General features: G+C 46.6%; 3 protein-coding genes across 5 annotated transcripts in view; 1 reads left to right on the top strand and 2 right to left on the bottom strand.

Moving 5' to 3' along the window:
• Positions 1–6,996, bottom strand: part of LOC143485100 (uncharacterized) — an 8,884-nt gene extending 1,888 nt beyond the window's left edge. Inside the window, exons 1-3 of one of the 3 annotated variants that reach the window (XR_013122790.1) lie at positions 6,801–6,990; positions 836–940; positions 1–584 (exon numbers count right to left, since the gene is read on the bottom strand). The exon at positions 1–584 is cut by the window's left edge and continues 1,888 nt beyond it. Coding sequence is in view for 1 of the 3 variants with exons in the window: in XM_076984303.1 (XP_076840418.1) it covers positions 460–584; positions 836–940; positions 6,706–6,796 (321 nt within the window). In the remaining 2 variants the exon portion in view is untranslated. Of the gene's footprint in view, positions 585–835; positions 941–6,080; positions 6,158–6,705 lie in introns of those variants that run through there. The other 2 variants (XR_013122791.1, XM_076984303.1) reach the window with 2 other exon arrangements.
• Positions 6,455–14,290, top strand: tmdd1 (transmembrane and death domain 1). Its single transcript, XM_076984302.1, has 5 exons — positions 6,455–6,840; positions 9,510–9,689; positions 10,151–10,270; positions 11,989–12,144; positions 13,469–14,290. The coding sequence occupies exons 1-5, from the start codon at positions 6,756–6,758 to the stop codon at positions 13,822–13,824; spliced, it is 897 nt and encodes a 298-aa protein (XP_076840417.1). The 5' UTR covers positions 6,455–6,755; the 3' UTR covers positions 13,825–14,290.
• A 7,029-nt stretch (positions 14,291–21,319) lies between these two features.
• LOC143485057 (chitinase-3-like protein 1) lies at positions 21,320–27,037 on the bottom strand. Its single transcript, XM_076984230.1, has 10 exons — positions 26,931–27,037; positions 26,147–26,179; positions 25,604–25,799; positions 24,626–24,673; positions 24,374–24,539; positions 23,820–23,944; positions 23,667–23,724; positions 23,390–23,560; positions 22,598–22,678; positions 21,320–22,368 (listed from the first exon to the last, which is right to left on the bottom strand). Exons 1-10 carry the CDS (start codon positions 26,944–26,946, stop codon positions 21,895–21,897), a joined length of 1,368 nt encoding a protein of 455 aa, XP_076840345.1. The 5' UTR covers positions 26,947–27,037; the 3' UTR covers positions 21,320–21,894.
• Between the last annotated feature and the right edge of the window lie 463 nt (positions 27,038–27,500).

The following is a 27,500-nucleotide window of genomic DNA, read 5'->3' as shown; positions in this document are numbered from 1 at the left end:
ACTGAGCACGCTCAGAGCACATTTGTGGAAAAATAGCGAGGGTACATCTCCACCTTGGAGAGTGGAGTTGTGTGTGAAAACACGGGAGGGCGAGTCCGTGTGATAAGAGGTGGACGTGCGTTTTAATCGCTGCACCTTGTCTTTTCCGCGTGGCAGTAGGCAGGAGCACAACGAAACAACACATTCCTGGACAAGTCGAGGCAGATCTTCAGCCTGTAGGCTCGGGTGGCTGTAATCCAGCACCTCCTCACCTCCACGTGTGTGGGGAGAGTGGGGGTTGGGGGACAAGGAGACAGAGTTAAAGCCCTGCCCTCCCACCTGACATTACCTCCCCCGCCCCACACGCAGGTCCTGAGCCCTCCAGGTAAGAACCCCCTGGTCACATATGCCGGGCACCTGGGTGGCAGTCTCCTTGCTTTTATTGACGGGGTAGAGCAGGCAGCCCGGTGGGCCCAAGGGTCATCCGCTACACCTCATGGTGGATGTGTTGGGCCGAAGCAGCCCGATGGAGGTCAGCACTGCAGGTTCAACACCAACCAGCACCATCGGGTCCTCCACCTTCAGACCCGTCTGCCCTCTCCTCTCTGGAAAGAACGGAGAGAGTATTTCTTTCTTTTTTCACTAATTCGTTCATGATATAGTATGTAAAGAAAGAATAGTCTCTCCATCAAGCAAGCAACGGCTCCTTGGATTGATTAGCGTATTGATCTACGTGTCTGTCCGAAATAATCGCGCATTGATTCTATAATTGTAGTGAAGATCCCTCAGTTTTTCTGGGGTGGAGCTAGTTATCTAGATTGCATCACTTCAAATTCTTCTACAATACGAAACTAACCTTCCAGTCTGCGGCTGACCTTTGCCTCAGGTCCCCGTGCTATGGAGAGCCACGCCCCAAACAGCGAGACCCCGACCGTTGATGGATGGGACTCCGTGATGGATGCTGGCAATTCAGAAATGGTGGATTAGCGCTTGGCAACAGAGAGCGTGATTTATGTGGCTGACTGTCCGGTTCAGGTGGGATATCTACGAGGTAAGACTGGACAAACAATGCAGGCGGGGAGACAATGGGGAATGCAGAGCTTCACCCGTGACCCCGTGACCCCCTGACCCTCACATCTCCAACAGGATGTGTACCTCCAGCCATCCCCGCGACTGTGTGTTTGCTGAGCGTGGAGGTGCAGGTATAGATGGCCGTAACTGTTTGGACAGGTGAGGCGGTATTTGATGAAGGTAGACCCTCACTTCTCATGGACGTGATGTGCAGGGCTGCCAGGTTGCTGTGAGTTACCATGGCTGTAAATGTAATAACAGCTTTGACATGCGGGACGTGCAGGACGTACGTCTGGACGGTTTATTTGGGCAGAGCTCTAAAAGGCACAGCAGTCATTTCATAGTGTCCCTGCTTAGAACCTCCAAGGAACTAAAAATTGCTTTGCTTGCAGTACTGAAAAGGTAGAGGTGGTGTACATGTGTTGGTGGAAGTGTCCTTAAGAGCATACACACACACACACACACACACACACACACACACACACACAAACAACTGCTCACTGTGATGTGTGGAAGCCCTGTAGTTTCTGATCTAATCTCAGTCTACTTCCAGCCACCATAGACATCTTGGGGCCTCTGACACACACACACACACACACACACACACACACACACACACACACACACACACACACACACACACACACACACACACACACACACACACACACACACACACACAGGGAGTAGGTGCTGCACCTCAGACATTGCTCCACTGAACTATACCTAAAAAAAACTATTTATGGAGGAACCATAATCACGTGAGATGGGCCAAAAAAATGTATTAATTGGCTTTTGTACCCCGAGGACCAAAGCAACACTGATATAAACCCTTCAAGAAACATAATGGTGTAGTTATTCTCACGCCTGTTGAACAGAGTTTCACTAGTGTCCAAGTGGACAGACCAGCACAGCTTAAAGGGCAAAGGTGGACAGCCCAAAATCATCAACAGATTTGGTGTCTGTATGACATATGACAGTGTGTGACCGTATGACTGCTTATAACTGCTTATAACTGCGTATAACTGCATATAACTGTGTATGCGTGAAGCCAGCAATCCCCACACTGGATGGCCTTAGGACCCGAGTGTCATCAGTAACTGCCCAAACCTCGTGCAAAGGAGATAATAGAGTCCTGGCCGTCCAGCAGAGCAGGGCCTTCAGTTCCCGTGCAGTCAGGGAGACCTTGGCCAGTAAATAAGCACACATAACTCTGAGTTATTGACTCCCCTTCAATAAAATCGTATGAGGCAAAGATAGCTTTGAAATAAGCACACTCGCTCTGAAGCCAGCCAGCTGCAAGCAGAGCTATAGATCTCACCAACTCCAAAGAATCTCCAAACTGACTCACCTCCCCCACAAACCACCCCCACCTCGCCCAGCACCCACCCACCCTCACTCACCCCCCCCCCACACACACACACACACACACTCCTGTTTTCCCCACACTCCATTGTCTTCCCTGCGATTCAGCTCTGCTGAAATCCACAGCAGGGTTGGGTTACCCTGCCTGTTCAGACTTGATCCCTGAGTGGCTGTTTAATCAGCAGCATGGCAGACTTTAATGTTACAGTGGAGGGGGTTACGCAGCCAAAAAGCCCCAAATGAGAGAATATAAGGGACGGCAGATTCAGAACCTGACAAAGCAATAAATGCGACTGATGTTGTTGGATGAAGCACTAAAACGCTGATGAGCATTGAAGCAAAGAAGATGTGAAGGTGTTTGGTCTTGGCAAACCCTCCGAGTTCGTCATCTGAATGTCTCTCAAATGCATTCTGCACGGATCCTGTATTCTTTATTCACCGTCAGATCACTCTGTATCACGGACCAGCCAAACGCATAGCAACAGGAAACATAGACGATTGCATTCGAATTTGAAACATTCGTGAGGCAGTGGGTGGATCAATGAACACTCTGTACCGACCTCCAAACCCTGTTTGCGTGAACCTGTTCAGTTTTGCATTTTAATATACAATAAAAGTGCTGTGCCCTGCGTTTCCCTGGATACAGCAGTAGAGAGCTGGGTGTGGTCGCCCTTTATGGTGGTGAGGGGAGCGGTTTACTTCATATCGCTGCTTCCTATTGGTCTGGGCTTAGAAGTAAAGCAGCAATACCTGAGGCAGGTGGGCAGATAAAGGCAGACGGCAGGCAGGGGACGGTATCGCAGCTCCCTGCTCCTGTCTCACAGAGGGACAGACGGCACGCTGTACCAAACGCTGTCTTACTTTTCATAAAGGTCTGTCTCTTTTTCTGTTTGTATTTTGTTTTTGGACTAAATGTGTTTGACCACATGTCTGATAGTCGACTTTTCTCTGTCATAATCGTGGATCTAACGCAGGAAAAGAGGTGAGTATCAAATCTTTACCAGGGTGCAAACATTTTTAGAGTGTGTTGGGCATGTGAACGTGTGTTTGTCCAAGAGGGGTTTTGGAACCATGTCAGAGTGACACAGTTAGTGATTATTGTTCATTTAAGCACAGTTCAAAGGTCAGGTGATAAGATTCTTTTCTCAGGACCCCTATCTAGGTTATTTAAGATCAATTACTGTGTGAACAATCAATTAATGTGAAATATCGGGCAGATTTATTTGAAATTACTTTGACAAAATGATCACGGTACGTATGTAGGTATGTTGGTGTGGGAGGAAGGGGTCAGATTAACACCATCAAAAGCACAGCAAAAGGCGCCTTTTAGAGCACATGCAGGTGTTTGTGTGTGTGTGTGTGTGTGTGTGTGTGTGTGTGTGTGTGTGTGTAGTAGTAGTAGTAGTAGTAGTACTGAGGCGGAGGTGTTGAGTTTCACTTTAGTAGGGCGGCAAACCTTTGTACTGTCTGTGGCGTTCAGGCACTGACGCCTCTATGGCCCAGAGGCGCAGAGAGGGTGACAGGCCTGGACTTGCACTGGGGAGCGGCCAGGTTACATGGCACATTCTCACCCTGCCTCTCCCCCTCACACACCACAGCTGCCTGCACGGCCAGGCGTCTCACCGCACCAGCTAGCCATCAGCGCCATTTTGGACTTTTCGAAAGCGCTAGCTCGGACGTGACGTTTCACCGAGCAGAGGAGTGCGCCGTGTCCTGGCCCGTGCGCGCTGAAGACTCGCTCGATTACGCTCCCCGCTTATTTCTGTCGTAACGTGAACTTTGTCTCCTCAGGATCCCGCAGAGAGCAAGCGGTGCCATGACAACACGAGTCTGTGGATTCTATCCTTCATTCCACCGGAGTCTGTGTCTCTAACCAATCAGATTTCAGTGGTGTGAAGTGTAGGACACACAGAACAATGACGTCTTCGCCAGCGTCGACGGAGACATCCATCACATGCAGGACAGGCCGGCAGAGAAGAACAAGACCGTTGAACATCAATGCTACACATGCCTAGGCCAACCGCCTTCATTATCAATGATGCAAAACCTATAGTAGAAATAACTGGTATATCTGTGGTAGAAGTTGATTCCCACAATCTCATATTCATCTCAGCTCCTCTCCCCCATTAAAGCTCGTAGCACTGCCTTCAGCAGAGTGTGTGTGCACGCACGTCTGTTCTCGTGGCCCCTAGGTGAGCCAGTCGGGGTGTGCGTGCTGGTGTATGTTAAACAGAGAGAACGCGGGCTTCCCCTGAACCCCACGGCCTCCATCACTGTGCAGGGAGGCCTTCACATCCACACATCCATGTAAAGCAATTTGCTTTGCTTGTGCCCTTTAACCCCTGACCCCAGTCCCAAATGCCAGACTGGTCTCTCTTTTTTTTTTCCCCATTTGCCGTTATGGAGAAAGCACAGACCGGCAACAGACAAACACAAACACTCTCTCTCTCTCTCTCACACACACACACACACACACACACACACACACACACACACACACACACACACACACACACACACACACACACACACACACACACACTCACTCACTCACTCACTCACTCACTCACTCACTCACTCACTCACTCACTCACTCACTCACTCACTCACTCACTCACTCACTCACTCACTCACTCACTCACTCACTCACTCACTCACTCACTCACTCACTCACTCACTCACTCACTCACTCACTCACTCACTCACTCACTCACTCACTCACTCACTCACTCACTCACTCACTCACTCACTCACTCACTCACTCACTCACTCACTCACTCACTCACTCACTCACTCACTCACTCACTCACTCACTCACTCACTCACTCACTCACTCACTCACTCACTCACTCACTCACTCACTCACTCACTCACTCACTCACTCACTCACTCACTCACTCACTCACTCACTCACTCACTCACTCACTCACTCACTCACTCACTCACTCACTCACTCACTCACTCACTCACTCACTCACTCACTCACTCACTCACTCACTCACTCACTCACTCACTCACTCACTCACTCACTCACTCACTCACTCACTCACTCACTCACTCACTCACTCACTCACTCACTCACTCACTCACTCACTCACTCACTCACTCACTCACTCACTCACTCACTCACTCACTCACTCACTCACTCACTCACTCACTCACTCACTCACTCACTCACTCACTCACTCACTCACTCACTCACTCACTCACTCACTCACTCACTCACTCACTTCAAAATGAAGTTCTTCCCCTGAACTAAAAGTGTTAGGTCTTGGACTGCCTTCCAGACATATTTATGCATACTGTCTCTGCTTTCGCTCACCAACCCACGCTAATAAACTCCCTACACAGAGTGTGAATCTGTGTATGTGTGTGTACATGCCTTTTGTGTATGTGTGTCTGTGTGTGTGTGTGTGTCTTCATTGCATGCGATGCTTTCACTTTCATTGCATCTGTTAAAACTAATTTCACACTTTGTGTGGTCACCCCACATTGATCTTGGCCTGCACACACACACCCATGCTGGTGTTGGGTCTGCCACAAGTCAGAAGAGCATTCAATCACACATCCTAACGTAACAGAAACATTCAAAGTCAAAGGCAGTGGATTTTTCAGCAAACGCCCCCCTAGTCCTCCAGAGAGCTTTAGAGTTCAGTAACGCTCACATTAGTACGAGGAGAGGGCGGGGGCAACTCGCCTCCAACGGCGGGAGGTTCTTATAGCTCCGCTCGGTTGATATCCCCGTATAGACAAGCGTGGTCAGTTGTTCTCCAAAAGTGGGAAACAGAATGACACACAAACACAGAGTGGCAGGTTCCTTCCCCAGAGTTGTGCTGGTGGTTCTGGGAGGGACGTGGAGCCCTCGTGGCTGGGTCATCATTAAAGCGTGTAGCTCCAGGAGCTCCGCAGAAACACAACGATCATGTGAGCGCTGAAAATGTGCCCACAACAATCTGCCACGTGTGGACCGGGTTGCCAGTGAGACGTATTCCACTCTGAAATGGATTTTCTGTTTTTCAATATATCACACCGATGGTGCTCGTGTGACTTCTCTATCAGTTCGTGGCTTTCCCTGAGAAAAATCACATTTTGAACTCGTGGTGGAAGCGTGACTGTAATGACATCGATGGGGTCTTCACCACGCTCCCATCCCTTGGGGACTTAAACACTAATAATTCTCTACAGCAAATTCTCATCTAGTGAACCGAATTAATGGACGTCCTTCCGGGAGAACGCGATTATTTCGGGCTTAGAACGCCTCGCGCGGAGTTCTAAGCCATTGTGACTCACGGTTCCGGAACACTGGGGCTCGTGCTTCTCGCGCCGGACCGGTTCGGAACATGGCGTCCTGCAGCGAAGTGTTAGGCCTTTTCTTCAGCATTTACCTTCCGCTGCTCGCCACTCCCAGCCTTGGCGACGACACAGGTGAGAAACGGCAGCTTGGCACCGCTGTAAACGGCGAGAGGAGCGTCGGGAGGCGGGCAGGTGTATCAGGAGGAGGAGGAGGAGTGAGAATTAAACTGTGAAGTAGTGACACCGGAGAATGATTTAGTGCGTGACGGCGACGGGAGCGAGCAGCGCGTCCCCGTCTGTCTGTACCACTGTCCTCACAGCTGGGTTGACATTTCCAAAGGGTGCCGTCGGTTTTAGTCGTAATGGCAACAGTTGTCCGTTAAAATGGTCGTGTAGTGTTAATTCACCGCACTTACACCCCCCTGACTAAATGTACACTCCTCATGTTTATTTATTTTGTTTACTGTGGATGTCTAACGTAAAGGCGCAGGTGACGGAATGAACCAAACATTTAATCGACGCCTGTTTTCCGATGCCGCAGTTTGCTGGAGTGGTGGTTATGAGTAAAATGTAAAATGTCGGAAGAGGTCAGGTCTGTTCACATACGGTGCTGATGGCTGAGAGTGCGTAATGTACTGGTTCAGTCTACACTACTCATTGACCTTAACATCTCTGAGGCTTTAAGGCGAACCAAAAAAAGACGGTTTTATTCATTCTGCCTGCTCAATATAACCACTTGAACACACACACACACACACACACACACACACACACACACACACACACACACACACACACACACATATATATATATATATATATATATATATATATATATATATATATATATATATATATATATATATATATATATATATCCACAGCTAGTGTACAGAACTCTTTCCAACTCTTCAATTCAAAAGTTGAGTATTTTCAGACCACTGAGAATTGCAGTCGTTTTTCTTTTTGGTATTTTCTCCCCGTTGCAGACTGACGAGTATTTAGATGCGGGTAGCCTGCAGGTGAGAGGCTGGTGGTTAAAGGGTGAAATACAAGGTGTTCGCTTTGGCGTCTACGTCCCCCAAAAGGCACGCTACAATAATACTATTCAAAATGTGAAACTCTGCACTGTGCGTCCTAAAACCGGACACGTTCCCTCCCTGACCTACTGCCTCGCGTCTGAGGACATGTCTCATCTTGTCTCATCTTGTAATACGTGACGTGTTCAGTCTCTTCTCCCTGAATACTAAATCTTTTGCTTCTCCAGTACAACTGGTTTTCTAGGCAGCTTTGATATGTTTTGGCAAGGGCGAGCGTTTTATACGAGACACTGGGTAAATCTGAATTTTAGAGGGTGGCAGTGCTGTCTGATAGTAGTACTGTTGAATAGCAGTACTGTCTGATAGCTGTGCTGTCCGATAGCAGTACTGTTGAATAGCAGTACTGTCTGATAGCAGTACTGTTGAATGGCAGTACTGTCTGATAGCTGTGCTGTCTGATAGCTGTGCTGTCCGATAGCAGTACTGTCTGATAGCAGTTGAATAGTAGTACTGTCTGATAGCAGTACTGTCTGATAGCTGTGCTGTCTGAGAGCAGTACGGTCTGATAGCAGTACTGTCTGATAGATGTGCTGTCTGATAGCTGTGCTGTCCGATAGCAGTACTGTCTGATAGCAGTACTGTCTGATAGCAGTACTGTTGAATGGCAGTACTGTCTGATAGCTGTGCTGTCTGATAGCTGTGCTGTCCGATAGCAGTACTGTCTGATAGCAGTACAGTCTGATAGCAATACTGTTGAATAGCAGTACTGTCTGATAGCTGCCAGCCGTACAAACTCACACGCTTCCTACTGAAAGCCGCGCTAGCCGCATTCGAGTGTCTGCTGCCGCTCGGGCGCGTGAACCCTAGGACGGCGACAGGGACCTCGCACCGTGTTTGTGGGGGTTTTCCCGCGCACACGTCCCTTCACAGGAAGAGTCTCCTGTTTGTGTTAGACTAACAAACAGAGGTGCTTCCTCTACTCGTTTGACTGCTCACATTGGTGGTGTAATTGTAACGAATTTCCCTGAAGGACCTGTGTCAAAATCTTCAAATTTTTTAACTTAATAATCTAGTATTTCTAAATATAAGCTCTTTCATATGCGATCTGGTAACGAATAGACTATTAGAATATTCATCCCATGGTACAGTGAGCTATTACACACCCTGAAACAAATCTCTTGACAGTCTGAATGAAGTTGGTGGTAAAATGTGTTGAAGGTCTTCAGAAAAGTACGGAGGAAATGTTTCATTAACCATCATTAGCTTCTCCTTAGTCAGAGTAGTTCATACAAGAAAGAAACAGTAACGCAAAATTATTTTTTATATGATTTTCTACATACATTTGTAGTTTGTCACTGGATAATTTTAAGCTCTCAGGAAAACAACATGTTGAGGTCTTTGTACAAGTTTATTAAAAAAATGGAAAATGTTTTTCAACCGAAGTCCGTGTTGAAGCAGTAGCAATAATTGCACATGGTGGATCATGGTGACTGAGTTAGTATCAACCGTTAGTCATACAGGTGTTAGATCTTGTCAGGTAATGTCCTGTTATGTAATGTCCTGTTAGGTAATTTCCTATTATGTAATGTCCTGTCAGGTAATGTCCTGTTTATGTGATTCCATCATTACATTTTCAAGGATTACCATTCATATGATTCATACGATCCATTCATATGATTATCGCGAACTTTGACTGGTGTTTCACAAAGCCCTGAAGCTGTCTCACTGACTCCACCTGCTACATCTCTGCTCCACTTTCAGTGGCGGAGGACGTGGGGAGGCACCAGCTACAGCGGCTGGTGGACCTGCTGACGGTGCACGAGTGTGAAGAGCTCCTCCTGGCTCTCTCCCGTCCAGAGGAGAACATCTTCAAGCAGCTGGAGCGCTTGTCTGCGGAGCACAACCGTCTGGGACTACCACCTCGCACACGCCGCAGTGTCGGTAAGGCCTTTCTGTCTCAACGTTTTCACGCCGGGCTCCTTGAACGGACCAAAACTACACACAGGTGGTTCAGTCTGTGGTGCAAAGATAAGGCCTATAGCCCCTATAGCTCAGTGAGGAGCTGCATTATACTGACACTCAGGGCCATGTGCGTATTTCTGGAACGACATTAGAGTGCTCTGATGCAGGTCACGACCTCTGAAGCATCATGGTTCCTTAATCAAGAGCATCTAGCACTGTAGTTTTGTCAGTGAACCACATTAAGGCAACAGGCAAGAAGATATTTGTGAGCAATAGACATATGAAGATTGGTTCTCCTTACTGCCAGCTCTTAATGTGCCTGGCTGGTTCTGGATTAGCTTGAAAACCTTACAGTGTGTGTGTGTGTGTGTGTGTGTGTGTGTGTGTGTGTGTGTGTGTGTGTGTGTGTGTGTGTGTGTGTGTGTTGGGGGTGGGGTCAGATAAGGAGACCCACTGTCACCCAGCTCTGACAGTCTGGCTTCAAACTCATGGCATGGAGACGTACTACGACAGGCTGTCTCGTGCTCTGCAACAGATCGGAAGGACTGACATCGCTATAGGTCAGACACACACACACACACACACACACACACACACACACACACACACACACACACACCAAAACATATGAGTTACTTATTGTAAATTCAATACACACATACAATATACATTTAGTTAGGCTCAGATATTCTATGTGCAGTTTAATTTTAAAACATTGAAGATGTTGCAGTTTTTTTAATTAATAGCTTTAATTTATCATCATGTAGATGATTGTTGTACTGTGTAAAGTACTGAACTATTTCATAACCATATAGGTTTTAGATACAGTCTCATATCAACAGAGTACTGTGAATGTACGCATATAGTCATCTCATCACTAGTTTTACAACCACATAGCAAATAGCCTCACAAACATGGAGTCAGTGTTAATGATAATAAAAAATTTCTGGAGATGGTAAAATATTGGACAGAATCCAAGAATCTTGACAACTGTTCAGTGATAATAATCTATTATTTAAATCCTTTAGCATTTATGCAAAGTTGCAGTTATGCAAATGAAAAATCCAGCCTCAGATAAAAAGTCTGGTATTACATCTGTTGTATCTTTTGGGGCCATTTTCCAGCTAACAAGAAGGTATAAACATTTCTGGTTTTGGTTAGTTGCATAACCTCAAAATTTGAATATTTATGCTCATATTACTCCAGCTGTCCAAGTCATGCAGTTGTGCCTGTGTGAAGTCTTGTGATGACCACATTCAATGATACACTGTAAAGTTGACGTAAACCAACGAGTTCCAAACGGCTCCAAACCGTGATGTCTCACGGGCCATGTTGACACGACTTCAGAAACAAATAAACAAAGCAGTCCCTGGTCCTTTTTTTCAGAATCCAAAGTTTTCTTTTGTTATCTGCAATGATTAATGAACATCACACTAATCCACCCGGCGGGCTGTGAATTACGAGATCCACCCGAGCGTCGTGTTATTTCGGTACGGTTCTGAAGCAGCATATTTTACACTATGTCACTTTCTGGCAGCTGACGCAGTCCGGTACGCGGGCATCTCCACAGCCGAGTGGCGTCGGATATGAGAAGGTGTAAATGATCAGACAGGCTTGCTGGAGCTGACACCATATTCACTATCCTCCATCTGTTCCTTTCATCATCCCCTGTTTAAGGAAGAAAGAGATAGAGACGGAGAGAGTATAAGATGGATGTAGGGGGGGGGTGACAAGAAAGACAAGTCCAAGAATATCCTTCTGTCAAAGCCATGCGTGGCAGAGAATGAAAGCGCTTCCTCTGCAAACAGAAGTGTTGGTGTGAGGGGCACAGTGCAGCGGTTCCCCCAGCTTTAATCGCCAGACTGTGGGCGAGGAGAGACTGTCGGGTGGAGCAGAGAGGAGCAGGTGGAGGATAAACCCCAGCCGCGTGCTCCTCCCTTCCGTCTGCACGCTCCCCGTGTCCGTTTCATCGCACGTGCCATGTTTACCGGGCCCTGGCACACGCGGGCGCCCATCTCGAGCCGTTTGTGGAGAGCGTCATTATGTGTTTGATTTCTTAACGTACTCCAGGAATTGCATGGTTGCATGTATGAATATGTAATAGATGAGGGGGGCAAACAGCTGGCAAACGCCGGAGACAGCCCTGAGCACGGGCATCGCAACATCGTTAATTATGTCAAGGAGAGAAAACACAAACTCGTCTTTTTTCATAGCAGATGCGGCAGTGTGGGAGAGTGTGGGGCGCTAAGCCTGTTCGTCTGTGTTGTTGACCTCGCAGAGGTGGATAAGAACATCAACCAGGACAAGATGTTGGGCTTGCAGCGCTATGTCGACGCGTACGACAGACGCAGACACGAGGACGCTTCTCACCTCCGCCGCTCGCGACCGGAGGAGGACCGGCCCGCGGAGACACCGCAGCGCTCGGCGAGAAAAGGTGACGGAAAGAAGCGCATTGGCTGCACGACGCTTTTGCGGTGCCTTAAATGCCTCCTCTTACCAGGAAGGTTTAGACCAGCTTCCTCTAGTGCGGCTGTAGCTAAGAGAACAATTCATGGAGATGTACTGGCAAGCGTACGAGCACCTCCACACACACACACACACACACACACACACACACACACACACACACACACACACACACACACACACACACATACACACACACATACACACACACACACACACACACACACACACACACACACACACACACACCGACGCGGCTCCTCAGACCCTCACGGAGACGCCAGAGCTTATCTTTGTAGGAGGCTGTGAGAACTGGCCTGTCTGATGTGTGCCTCCATGATTCACACACACACACACACACACACACACACACACACACACACACACACACACACACACACCGTCAGAGTGATTTGTTCAAGTAATTAAAGCCCCGTTTGATAAGAAAGTGGCAAAAGCAAACAACAAAAAGCAGATAGCACAATAAAGCTTTGTGAATTTTTTTCTGTTAAAAATGTGTCATTCATACCCGTAATAAACTGTAAATTCATTATAACCAGAAACTGAGACTGACTTTGGTGTGGTGAACCCATTTGTGGCTGCACATCCTGTGTGTTAGCACCTAGACACAGCGTACCTACTGCCAGTGAGGTGTTCTGCACCAGCTTGCTACTTAATTAGTTCATCAACTTCCCAAAAACACACACCGAGGGGGGAGTACCCATCCCTCACGACTGTGGAGAAAGGACAGCCGAAGAAAAACGTTTCCCGCTGATCTGTAATAACTGTCACGGAAATTGTGTCTTCACTGTATAAACGTGAATCAAAGAATGAAATTAACCACGCTACAGATTATTTTGGCGTCTCGCTCGTGGGAAAGCAATTTGTTCAAACTGTGGTGTCTGAGACACTTGAATCCTTCAGGAAGTATTAAAACACTTTCATTCTAAAAAGTTTTGCGGAGCTTACCAAAGGTTTGGTTATAATACTGCACAGTCGGGTTCAAAGCCTCTGAAATGAAACAACCACCTGCAAACATTGTGTAATGGGGAGCTCAGAATAGCACAGATTAATAAGAGGTCATGGAGGCCTTAAATTATACAATCTGTACAGCATCAGACGGAGGAGATGAAAGTAGAGTTTCCCCTGGTAATATACCAAATTACATTGTTATATCCCAAACTGGATTATTATCCCAAACTGGATTATTATCCCAAACTGGATAAAACTGCACTTCTTGTGAATGTTTTCATCAAAAAAAATAGTTTTGTTGTTCTTGTTTGATCTGACAGTGAGAGCTTTGACCTGGAAGGACTTGGACCTGGTGGTGGAGAGGTACCCAGTGCCCCCCTATAAGCGCCGCCTGCTGGACGGGGCGTGGCCTCTGCTCTCTGGGCTCCTCCTCGGATTCGGCGGGGCTTTCTTTGTGGGTGTGGTCATCCTGCTCGTTACCATACGCATTTCACTGCATGACCAGCACGAGGTGCCCCGCCTCTCCGCTCGGCCCAAACACAAGGCCCAGACGCGGCGTCACCACGGCCGACGTGGCCCACGTGACTCCTCCACGCTCGGGGTGTCAGCAGAGGAGAGTCCAGTGCAACAGACAACCTCCCCGTCAGACGCTGCAGCCCTTAGTCAGTTATATTAAGCCTGCGCCATTGACTTTAATGGTACATCCACAGACTTTAATGGTAAATATATTCTGCTTTGATTGCAAACCTCCGCTGCCATTTTGTTTCATGCAGCCCGTTTACACCTGTTTACTCTTCGCATTAACATACGTTTTTCAGATTTCACTTAGCTGCGTAAAAAGCCAGGTGTGAACACGCCCAGGCCAAGGTGACTCCAGTCACATTCAGGGGTGACAGATTTTGACCATGCAAAATCAAGCAAAACAGTATGTGTTCTCAATATCTGTATAAAAAGATGAAAATGGAAGTACTCTCTGTTGGGCATTATCAATATTCACATTTCCTCACAAATTAAACTGAATGTCTGGTGTTGCATGAGAAGGTATTTTGTATCAGATAAATCAGACAGTTCTGTTCCTCCAGTTCTCCTTCATGTAGTGTAAGGTGTGAATGCTTGAACCAATACCTGAATCCGGATCCTGGGTGTGAATATCGATTCAGTGCTGATATGGAATCAATGTGTAAATCTCATTTAGAGTCTCAAAATGTTCAACACTCCGCTCGTGTTTTCCCAAATCTGAAGGCGTTTGGCCGAGTTGATACAGGTGTATCGGTATCCTGTTGGAGAAGTGTGTGTACTGCAGTGTAACGTAACGCAACTACAGGTGTGATCACAGCGCAGCTTGTCATAGCGTCCTATGTTGACACTATTAGCCAATATTTCTTTTTCCTAACGATATATCAGCATTGCACATCTTCTGAAGCCGAGTGTGACCGGGCCGTGATCGGGCCGTGATCGGGCCGTGACCGGGCCGTTCCTCAGTGTTGTGCCAGCATTTGGGCCGCGCTCCACGGAGGCACGCGCAGCTCTGGACCGAGCCGGCCTGCTGCAGCTCACGCGGGTCACGGAGCGTCCCATTTACGGTGACGTCCTTGCGTGGAGAGAAAAAAAAAAAAAACTAATTATCCAGCCAGGCTCCATGTCCCCTGAGCACGCCGGTACCCCCTGAAGCAATCCACCAGGCTAATAACTACGACAACAGCAGCAGACAATGTCACCTGCACTCCGGCTCGAGTCCGCCAGCACCAGGAGGGAGTGAGGAAGACGACGAGGAAGAGGCCGTCTCGCTGAAGACATTTTAAACCTCTGTGTCAGATCACATGAATACACAGGTGTTTAATGTGGCCTTGCAGGTGGGCGGACTGAGTCATGATATACCTTTATAGGCGAACATTTCTGTGGGTGGTTTGTATTCCTTCTCTCTCTCTCTCTCTCTCTCTCTCTCTCTCTCTCTCTCTCTCTCTCTCTCTCTCTCTCTCTCGCTCTCTCTCTCTCTCTCTCTCTCTCCCACTCTGTACTTTCTATTTCTCCAGTAATTGAACTAATTACTTCATTATACAAATCTTGCCTAATGTGCTCCAGGAACCAGACAGAACGGATTAATAGTGGTGCTAAGCAGCAATTAGAGGCAATTAGTTCATAAATCAACATCTAAACAAATTACAGTGTGGCACGGGGTGGAACGGGGCATTCGGAACACGGGCGGGCCGAGAGGGCACGGTCTGGAGCAGGTTCGCCCCGCCGGACGCCGCGGGTCTTGCGGCCCGGCCTGCTCCGAGGCCTCTGCCTAGCTGTAGCTCACGGAGAAAGGTCTTCGCCTTCGCACATCACGCCCTCCTGTGTTGTCAGGTGCACGTCTCGATCTGGGCTACTCCTCACGCAGACCCGCTCGCGTAAAAGCGTCTCCTTTGTGAGACGAGGAATTGCTCGAGTAGTTATGCGATGATCTGGACCTGATTGAGGCCATTCACCCTGCAAGGGAATCGCACAGTAATGATGAAAAGCAAAGCTCCAGGCAACATGTTTTCAGCTGATTTAAAGTAATGAATTAAACCACGGTGTGATACTCTGACTACAGTCTACATGGTCTTAAAAATCAAACAAGAATCCCTCTTGTCAGGTTATTCTGCAGTCCCAAAAATCATCCAGTACTTTTCATGATTTTCCAATAATAGAAGAAAATGTGTAGTTATGGAGACCTTGAATTACCATTACTACTGAGTGAAATGACCATTCATCTTTAATGTAACAATCTCATTTCATTCCAGACTTAATGACAGTGCCTGTCACGGCAAGATGGAGAATCGTAACTGGAACGTCTTAACGTCAGATCGTCAGGAAGTTCCAGTCATGTTAAAAACCCCACATGCAGCAGCTCTGGCTGGTTTCTCTCACCGCTGTGTTCTTCTCCGTGCCGAGTGGCCCCGTCCTCCGTTGGCTAAATAAGCGACGTTAGACAGAAGGAACAGGGAGACTGTGCTTGGCATCGCTGGGCATTTCTTCACCTCCACCCTCATCTTTGCTCTGAAGCGGATTCACCGGCACATTGGCCAGATTCTGGAACATTTGAAGCACCTCGTCCAAGCCTGCGGGCTTTGCCAAACTGGACCGTGGACGTGCCAGATCTCTGCCTCTGAGGTTCGGGAGAGAGCAGTCCGGCACTTCACGAGGCGTCCTGACACAGATCGCTTCTGTCATACACACAACAGGAGCAGGTGGAGGTCTGCTTAGCAGACACCACCATGACTACATCCTAACAGGAGCCCGTACATGCATGTGCAGGGAAACGGCGTTTCGAAGGGGTTTTTTTTTAGACATAAAGATGTTTTAGCTTCTACTTTGCCTGTCACACTGTGTTTCCACTGTTTGCACTGTTTGGCAAAGCCATGTCCAAGCAGGTTAGAGCCAAACCAAGCAAGGTGTCGCACACACCTGTCCGTGTCAGTTCTTCCTTCTCCAGAGGGACCGTGCCCCAGGCTGCATGGCACTGTGGGAAATGTAGTCATTACATTCAGCATACAGTAGATGACCAATGGGCACCCTGTCATCTGAGAGGTGGACACGCACACTCGTACTTGTACATCCTTGTGACCTCATGCCACTGAGGCCTCATGGTTGTTTAAAAGGTCAGAGGTCAAAGACATGACCTCCCCCAACCCCCCCCCCCCCCCCCCCCCCCCCCCCCCCCAATACCAGTTTAGACTTTATGTAGGGGGGCCTTGCTGTGCTAGATCAGTACGGGGCCTGCAGGGGCCTCCAGGGGCCACTTCAACGCATCTCTCCCTTCTGTCTGAGACCAGTGGGGATTCAGCACATCACGCCTCTCTCTGGTGCCAAATCACTTAATGTGCGTGGATCACAGCTGCAAAGATCACATCTGGGCCTCATTTAAGGCCACCATCTCTTTAATCGCTTAGATCTAGGGTCACGCTGAACTCTCTATCTCACACTTACACCTTCCCTCCCTCTCTCTCTCTCTCTCACTCTCTTTCTCTTCCTCTCTGGTGGATTCTTTTTGCGGGAAATGAGACACTTCATCAAAGTTTTCTGTGTTCGATGGAGAAGAATCAAGAGTCAGTGGCGAAACCACAGTGCCATCCAGTGGCGGCAGTTGAGTACTGACCATAGCTTCAGCTGCAGGACGGTCACTTTCATGTCCACGGCCATGAAGGCATGTAGGTACCTGGCTGCCTGGAACTGTGGACATTACCCCAGAGGGTCCACTACAGTTCATCTAACATATGTCCGTAGGTAACTACAGATAAAATACACAACAGATTATTGGGTCATTGAACACAAACATCTGGGTGAATAACACAAGCTCTCAAGGCTTCAGGGAGATCTCATCCAACGCCTCGTTTTCCTTCTGTTTACAAATGGATTCACCAAGTCTAAACGGCTAAGGTAGTATTTTCATCCATGTCAGTGATGGCTCCGTCATGGGGTATATTCTGGACAATAGTGTTTCCAGCGGGATGTGGTTTGTGGTGTGATGTGCGAAGATAACAATCTCATCCTCAACACCTCAAAAACAAAACAACTCATTGTAGACTTGCAAATGAGAAAATCTCAGATCCTATTAGAATGGGTAATCAGCCATCATGGTCTCATTTAAATGTCTTGGAACATAAAGTACATCAGCGCTTGATTAAATTGGGATTTGAAGACTAGTAACAGCACCAGGAAAGTACAGGGAGACAACAAGAGTTAATCTGACAGAGAAGTGAAGCAATCTGACATCACGTAATTACCCATCATCCTTTACAGCAGGATGAACCCTTGGATTATCAGGTCTTATACCTTTAGTATATCAATCACATTAGACAGGGCTGTTAAAACAACCTCTCACCTCTCTGTTTACAGTCTCTTCCTATTAAATACCCCGCTGCCCCCCAACGTGTTAAACAAATAACCCGGCCAAACTTCATCACTGTCTCTTTGTCCTTCGTCTTCTCGGCCCTCACCTGCACTTTGATTACAGGCAGGTGGCAGGTTTCATTTCTACTGCTGAATGCACAAGGGGCCCTGCAGGGTGGCTGAGCGTCTGGGCGGCTTTCTGAAGCTGCCAGCAAGGTCCGGGTGGGTCCTGGTGGGTCCAGGTGGTGGCCATGTGTCTGTATGAGACAGATTAGAGCAAGAGAGACACGGAGGTTCCTGTCAGCCAAGAACCAAACTGCCCTAAACCCACTGGCGTTTCACCACAGCACCAACCAGTCCAGCCATTTTACATAAGAGGCAAGTGGGGGGGGGGGGGGGGGGGGGTTTCTGCAGTGGTGTCAAAGTCAATCATGCATGCACACAAACATGCATACACACACACACACAAATATACATACACACATGCACGCAAACACACAGATACACACGTACACACACATATTTACACACACACACACACATACACATGCACGCATCATACACACACACACATACACGCACCACACACACACACACACCCATATACACACACAAAGATACACACACAACAAACACACATGCACACAAACACACACACACACACACACACACACACACACCAAACTGCTAAAAATCGTTTCAGATCAATGCAATTATGAAACTCATCCAGCTATATAATCAGGCTCTTAGTACACATGCATGCGTGTTATAATTCTGCACAGTGTGCACTGACCTCTTCGTTCAGTTTGTAATGAGATCTCAGGGTGACCACTGTGCAGTTTTGGCATCATGCACTCCAATTTCTGCCTGATTACTTAGCAATGCTGGAGGAGTCATCTGTAACAATTAGAAGAAGCTCTCTATTAGATCTGCCCTACTGGAACTCACTCTGCCAATCATTTTAATTGGATAAAAGCTAAGCAGGAGTTCAAAATGCCAAAAGAGGGTGATTTGGTACTGGGGCAAATGTCCCTGCGATCTGGGCCTTTACCCCTGTTTGCTTGAACATGAAATGATTTGTTGTCATTGAACAACTATGTGCAGGTCACTTCATGTGATGTGATGTGATGTGTAATGTAGTTCTCCTCAGTGATCAGCACTGGTTTGTTGCAGGGCCTAAACAGCACGACCCAATAATGAAAAGCACCACATTTAGCTGAGTGCATCTCTGATTTCTCTCCTTGGCACAAAACAGAGAACAAATTGAATCATACGTTGCATAAACCATGGCCCACTGACTTAATTGGACATTAAATAATTAACTGTCCCCACTAGAAGCATCCTCCGTGATTTTACGCTTAAACTAATCACCGGGCCAGTTGTGGGAACAGTTAATTGCCACTGGACCAGCAGACTGAGACAATGGACGACATTAATTAATATTAGTCATCTGTGGCCAGAAGTGGCCCCAGTCTGTGTACCAACCGCGTGCCGTCCCACAATGCCGAGGCAGCCGGCCTGAGATTTATGACCAATCCTCCACGTAAACTTGTTCATTAAGTGAAACACAATAGATTGTGCAGGATTAATTGTGCCGGTTGATCACTGTCAGACAGCCGTGTTGTGTGTTTATGGAAGTGGGACAGTTGGTCATCCACGGGGATGAGTCATCCTCCTGAAGGCCACGCCCCCGGCGATGGTTGCCGTGCGGCCTTGCTCATGGCTGTCTGGGTAAGAGCCACAAACTGGAATTTCCATTTTAATGAGAGATCGTGCCAAAGAACTTTATCAACAAAACGTTTTGCGCGAACATCGGAAGCGGCGGAAATTGGTTTTGCACAAAGGCACTCCTTAGTCAGACAGAACAGAACAATGGCTTGAGTTTGAACAACTAAGCATTATTCTGGACTTTAATCTCAGGGGGTAAGGCAGGCCTCGAATTTAAATACAATGAGTTAATGCAAAAAAAAAATCCTCGAGGCTACTTTGTAGCGTTCAACAATGTCTCCGCTCTCATGTCTGCCAGGCCTGAGTTCACCCTTGTCCTGTGATTGCTTCACTGCACACAAAACACGTCTTGAGTTCAACTAATACTCAAACCCGGAGATGGACTGTGCCGAAGGGGGCGTGCTGGGAATTGTGACTGGGCCTTTCTACAGTGTGGTAGTCAGTATACATCCATCAAAACACATCCACTCATATCCGTGAGCACTCGCTGAAGTCCTCACACACGATCGATCATGTGATCAAGACACATCCTGCCTTTCACATCCGTCTAAAGGAAAAAATATCTAAATAGACCAGTCAGCCTCACAGTGTTTCCCTAACACACACACACACACACACACACACACACACACACACACACACAACCCGTGATCACAGTGAAAAGTAAACAGACAAATAGAAATACCAAAAAGTCCACAAGCTTCATGCTCCGAACACGTTTAACGGCGAGCAGCTGTCTCTGCTGCTGACGCAGCACGTGAGACGTGAGCACACAGGAGGGAAACACACCACCATCTCACACCACCATCTCACAGCCTCTCCCAGTGCTCCCAATTAGAGCCAGTGGCAGCGGGGTCCCTGTAATCGCCCACCGCGCTGCTGGGCCACAGGCAGCCAGAGGACCAGGTGTGTGCTTCCACACACACGTGTGCACGTGTGAAATGTCTCAGAGAGACTAAGTAATAGGCTCATAAAACTTCTCATGAATTAAGCATGGGGCTGCCAGGCCGCGTGCGCCTGCTGTTGGGATCACGCGCCCGCCTAAGAGGATATTGTGCTGAGGGTCTGTCCACTGTTGTTTCATAGCATTTCTGAGGAACTGGTGTCATAATTGGTGGCCTGAATTAGTTTTATTTTGATTACACAGGGATTAGATGGAGGGAAATGGACTCAGATGCTGGATAAGTCCAAACACTGTTGATGCCCACGGGGATGGACACACACACACACACACACACACATAGACACACACACACACACACACACACACACACACACACACACACACACACACACGCACACACGCACACACGCATAGACACACATAGACACACACACAGACACACACACACACACACAGACAAACACACACACACCCATGGCCACACAGACACACACACACACACACATACACACACACACACACACACACACACACACACACATAGACACATACACACACACACACACAGACACACAAACACACACACTCACACACACACACCTAGACACACACACATTTGCACTGTGGTTGAAATTCTGTAACCCTTAAATGGTAAGCACAAAAAAAGTCAGAAGCAGTTGGGTAAGATAATAAAGTAAAATAAATTTATTAAACAAGTATGAATCATTCAAGAGTTCTCACGTACATACACTCAAGAACGCCTGCAAAAGAGAGCTAATTCCCCACTCCGAACTCTCATCTCTTATACTCTAGTTCATAAGCACACAAGATGTTCACGAGGTGAACATGAGGTGATTAAAGCATATGAATGGACATTCACACACATAGACACACACACGTGCACGCACATACACACACAAAAATTAAAATTCAACAAAATGTATGTATTTCAGATCCTTCAAGCAGAATTTGTTTATTTTATAGCGCAGTACTGATTTATCATTAAGCAATCAAAAAACACAAACTGTTCTGTACTCAAAAGAAATTAGATCTAGTATGTATGATAGGACCCTGCAGTACGCCTACGCTTTGGATTAGCGTAACTAAAGTGATACTATGATACTGGACACAGCGTGGCTACATGACCAGCTGATGACTTCAGTTTGCATGAACCTCCTTCTCTTCAGTTCTAAGATGATGGGTGATAATCATACGAATTCATAAAAATATAATTTTATTAATTCCAGAGGACAAAAATCATGAAAGACCATGATGAGAATGGCCTTTGTAGCCCTGGTAACCAAGACCATGACCATGGTGACTATGTCCATGGTGACCACGGTGGCCACGGTGACCATAGTGACCACGGTGACCATGGTTACGATGACCATGATGGCGGTGACCATGACTATGGTGAGAGCGACCATGGTGACGGTGACCATGTGGGCGGTGGTGTCTATGATAATGATGATTGGAGCTGTTACTATTAACCAATAAGTCATCGTAGCTGGGCTGCTGAAGTTCATGATGATGGTGATGGTGATGATGATGATGATGATGATGATGGCCATGCCATGAGTGGGGATGATTATGAGACACGGTAATCAGTTTTGATTCGAGAACCGCCTTGTCACTTTCGGTCAAGTTGGGACACAGGGAGTCAGCGAAGTTGTCGACGTCTAAGGTGACAACCCCAACGCCTCGGAGACCTTTGAGCTGTATCCTAGACACCTGCACACGTGCCATTACACATCATGTCACTCCCTGCACCATGGACTCACGCGCTCTGCTACACAACTGCATCATTCTGCATGGCTGAGTCCATTAACAAATGACCTTCAAAAGATCTCTACAGCCACTGTCTGTGAGAATAAAGCTAGTGAATGAATGAATGAATGAATGAATGAATGAATGAAAGAAGTGTCATTCATGTTCCACGCTCACGGTGTCCTAAACTCACCTCTTCTGTGAAGCTTTGGCCACTCTCGGTTTTTGTTAAGGTCTTGACCTCTGTGTCTCTGCTCTTAATGTCCTGACAGACCTGATGACGAAACAGCACAACTTCTCTGTCATGAGGAACACCAAATAGACCACTGTGATAGTCTTGCCTAAACCCTAACTAAACCAGCAATTTAAAATCAACTCAGATTACATCCACTCAGATTACATCCACTCAGATAACTACTGCTCAGATTACGCCCACTCAGATTACGTCCGTTCAGATTACATCCACTCAGATTAAGTCCGTTCAGATGACCTCCACTTAGCTTACGTCCACTCAGATTACGTTCACTCAAATAACTTCTGCTCAGATTACGCCCGTTCAGATTACACCTGTTCAGATTACGTCCACTCAGATTACGCCCGCTCAGATTATGTCCACTCAGATTAAGTCCGCTCAGATTAAGTCCGCTCAGATCACGTCTGCTCAGATTACGTCCACTCAGATTACGTCCGTTCAGATTACATCCACTCAGATTAAGTCCGTTCAGATGACCTCCACTTAGCTTACGTCCACTCAGATTACGTTCACTCAAATAACTTCTGCTCAGATTACGCCCGTTCAGATTACACCTGTTCAGATTACGTCCACTCAGAATACGCCCGCTCAGATTACGTCCGCTCAGATTACGTCCGCTCAGATTACGTCCACTCGGATTACGTCCACTCAGATTACGTCCACTCGGATTACGTCCACTCGGATTACGTCCACTCGGATTACCTCCACTCAGATTACCTCCACTCAGATTACCTGTTTGGCCACCAGCAACCCAGGCGCATGGGTCTGCTCTGCTGTCCCCTCGACGTCCCCAGCCCCTGCACGCTTCCTTCCTGCTCTGAGTCCAGACCTCCGTCCAAATGCAGGCAGAACTAGGAGGATCTTTTGGAGACCTTGATTTTGCAAGTTCTTCACCATGTTGTCCTGATCATAGTAAACACAACCAGACCCATTGTTTAGGACGCTTTCTAATGGCTAATACATTTCAATCTATAGAAAAAAATGGAAATAAACAACACAGAACACTTACAATCTGTGACTCTTGATATTCAAGGCTAGATGGTAGCAGGGAAATAAAATCTACATACCTAAAAAAAAAAAAAACAAACAAATATGTAAAAAAGCAACTTCCTGCCAATATTATAATGGGGAAAAAAAGCCTTGGGTTTTGAACTCCACTCACTGTGCCCACGCTCCGGTGTCACTGTAGGTGGTGGTGTTACCGCGGTGATCCATAAGAGACACAATTACAAGCAAAGATGTATTATCGGTCAGGTCAGCGTCTGCTTTAATCTTCTCCCGCAGTTCCTGCAGAAAGCATTTCAGAAAAGAACTGATTGTTGTGAAATGACAGTGTTTTACCTCAGAGTGAAAAACGTTTTTCTTATGTCACATGATGTATTCTGAGTCAATAAGGACATCAGGGCAGGTGAAAATATTCTATAGTTCTTCATGCTGTGACTGAAACGTCGGGACATAACGGCCCACGTTCATTAATCTGGAAACACCGGTGACTTGTCTGCAGTCACCAAATTGAACTGAACTTTGTTTTAATGGTTAGATTCAGATGAATTTTGTTGTCTTGTATAAAAAAGGAACGTGTTTATCAAAGTCTACGATGCTAATAGCTGCACAACGTGAGCCAGCGCGTGAGCTAACAGAGAGAAGCTCGGGCCTGTTTCAGGTTGCCTTTGAAGCTCAGCTGTCATAACAGCACTGGAGGGTGTCTCGTCTTGCCTTGAGTAGGCCTGAAAGAGCCTCTGTGGTCCTGGGATGTTTATCAGAGATGGTGTTCTCCACCCACGTGAGCTCCAGGCCGTCATAATTCTTCTCCTTCAGGTACTTCAGAGCAGAGGCAGTAAAGTTATCCAGGCTGCCTGGATTTTGGGCGAGCAGCTGCAACCTGCAGTGAAATGGTAGTTACGTATATAAGGTCTCGTGCAGAAAGTGACGGGGAGTTTAATATCCTAGCATGCTGACTCGGAGTACCTCGACGGCCTGACCTCCACGCCAAGCAGGGTCTTCACCGTATGGTTCCTGAGGAAAGAGAGGCAGGGTTAGTGTTTAATCGGAGACAAAGTCAGGACTGTTGTCACCACAGACTATTTTAAGTGAGGAACCAAGACACAGTGCTATGAATAACAGGAAAGAGGCCCAGATGACAAAGAGACAACAGTGCACATACTCTAATATACAAACAACAGTGCACATACTCTAATATACAGACAGTGTTCATACTCAAATATACAGACAACAGTGCACATACTCTAATATACAGACAGTGTTCATACTCTAATATACAAACAACAGTGCACATACTCTAATATACACAGTGCACATACTCTAATATACAAACAACAGTGCTCATACTCTAATATACAAACAACAGTGCTCATACTCTAATATACAGACAGTGTTCATACTCAAATATACAGACAACAGTGCTCATACTCTAATATACAGACAGTGTTCATACTCTAATATACAAACAACAGTGCACATACTCTAATATACACAGTGCACATACTCTAACATACAGACAACAGTGCTCATACACTAATATACAAACAACAGTGCACATACTCTAATATACAGACAGTGTTCATACTCTAATATACAAACAGCAGTGCACATACTCTAATATACAGACAACAGTGCATACACACAGTGCACATACTCTAATATACAAACAACAGTGCAACTGGACTGTAAATGCAATAAATACCAGTACATGCAATGCACTGTACACAACACTTCACAATCAACTACACAACCCTATACACAACAGCACAATCACTAATAGAAGGACAGAACAGTTATTCTGTTTATCTGTTTATCTTTATTAAACAGTGCACAGTGTTGGCTGGTGATATATTTTAGCATCTTAACACTGGTCAGAGCATCAGGCAACATGTAGTCTTATTCTCCTCTGGGCCTTTTCTCCACATAACAAAACACACTGCTCACCTGTGTTTGGACAACCTGTGTGAGGTAGAACCATCATGGTTGTCCTGCACCAGCGGTCTGAAGGTGGAGTCGTTTCCGAGGGTGGCCGAGGAGATGATGACATGAGTGCACGGGGAGGGGTTGGGAAGCAGGGACAGGCGCGGGTCGGCCCGGTTCGCGTAACAGGCCACCACAAACTCCCCCCGAGCAGCTCCGGCTTAGGAGATAAGACAGAGCATATCCTATTAGTGCCCTGCTAATCGATCTCTGGATTAGCATTCACACTGCCTGACCTGGGATCAGCTTTTCCACATGGCTTATGTCTGTTAGTAACAATACTGCATATATGGGACCTTACACCAATGCTTCTAATGATAAGACGCTTTGCAAATGCTTCTGCATTGAACATGCTGCACAGTGTGTTTGAGTCAAAGTTCTCCCCTTTGCTAAGTAGCCACACCCTGACGTGTCAAGATTATGCAGGTGTGGTGTGACAGCACCGTCTGTGAGAAGATCGGCCTAATTACAGGTGCATAACGAGGTAGAATCAGCACAACTACTCACCTGCTGACATCACCAGGCACGTGCAGGCAAGCACTGGGGGGGGGGGGGGGGGGGGGGGGAGAGAAGGGAAAGTATGAGTCCTGCAAGACAAAACCTGCAAACGACGCTACAGGCAGAGCTGGTGCAGAGACCTGGTGTCTGTGTGCAGCAGCGTTATACCATGTTTTGGTATGTGAGGATTTTAAAAACAGAAACATGAAGCCACATCCTTCTGAACTATGACTAGAGAGCTAATGCCCTGCACTGAAATGCTGAGCCTTGTGACGCCACGGATGTATGCCACAGATATATGCCACAGAAACACTTTCTACAAAACATTTCCTATAACACACAAAAACATGAAAACTTCTCACTTGTCAACCATGTATCTCACTTGCACGTACAACTGAAACATTCACTCCCTCAAAATATTTTAATAGTTCATATTTAGGTATTTGGGGTGTAGTCTCAATAAATCAAGTGTCTTTAACATATGTCTGTAACACTTATTTAACTGGACAGTAGGTGTTTATATGCATGTAAAAACATTTAAGGAATAAAAATAAAATCAATCATGTAAATAATGTAATGTAAACAAACATTTATTTTTAATCAATTATTGTAAACAACTACTATAAAAAGTAATAAGATTTTTCTTTCCCCAAAAACATTTCAGACTCATTGTAAGATCTCTTGGATAGTTTAACAACAAGGAGGTGGTCAGGAGGTGGTCAGGCTAACCTGCAGCTCACCAGCTAACCAGAAGCATGACTTCCAAACACACAAAAGAGCACGGTGTCCTTACCTACAGCGAGCTTCATCGCTGGGCTGTGCTTCAGAGAGGGTTCCAGCTGTAACTGCCTCAGCCTGCAAAACCTTCTGATAAAGTAGCACCGCTCACCACATCCTGTAAGTCTCTCTGATATGTGTGAATGCATTTCCTGTTTCCACAGCAGTGTTGACCGCTCTGCTCTGGGCTAATGCCAGCTTGGAGAACACAGAGTGAAATAAAACTATTAATAATGTGAATTTTCTGCCCCAGCTATTGACAACACAGAATGACCTGGTCAAGGCTAATTGGCTAACGAAGAGTTTTAGTTGGTCAGGTCTTGATGGGCCATTTACTACATAATTATTTATCATAACTTCTAGAGTTTAGTACAGTTTAGAAACTCATAGAGTACATAAATATATGCAAATTGCAAGACAAAAATAAATAAATATTAAATGAGTCATCATAGTTTTAAGTGTCTCAAACACTTCAGCATCTTTGTTACCCTAAGTATACAGCATTTATATTTGACATTTTTCTTATTTAAATATGAAATTTAAAACTGAAATTCTTTTGTGCTTTCAAAGTTTAAGTTTATTATGA

This window comes from Brachyhypopomus gauderio, chromosome 21, assembly GCF_052324685.1.
Source record: "Brachyhypopomus gauderio isolate BG-103 chromosome 21, BGAUD_0.2, whole genome shotgun sequence".
In the NCBI taxonomy this organism is placed as follows: domain Eukaryota; kingdom Metazoa; phylum Chordata; class Actinopteri; order Gymnotiformes; family Hypopomidae; genus Brachyhypopomus; species Brachyhypopomus gauderio.
The sequence above is the reverse complement of the archived record's forward strand: the minus strand, read 5'-3'. Positions and strand labels throughout refer to the sequence as shown.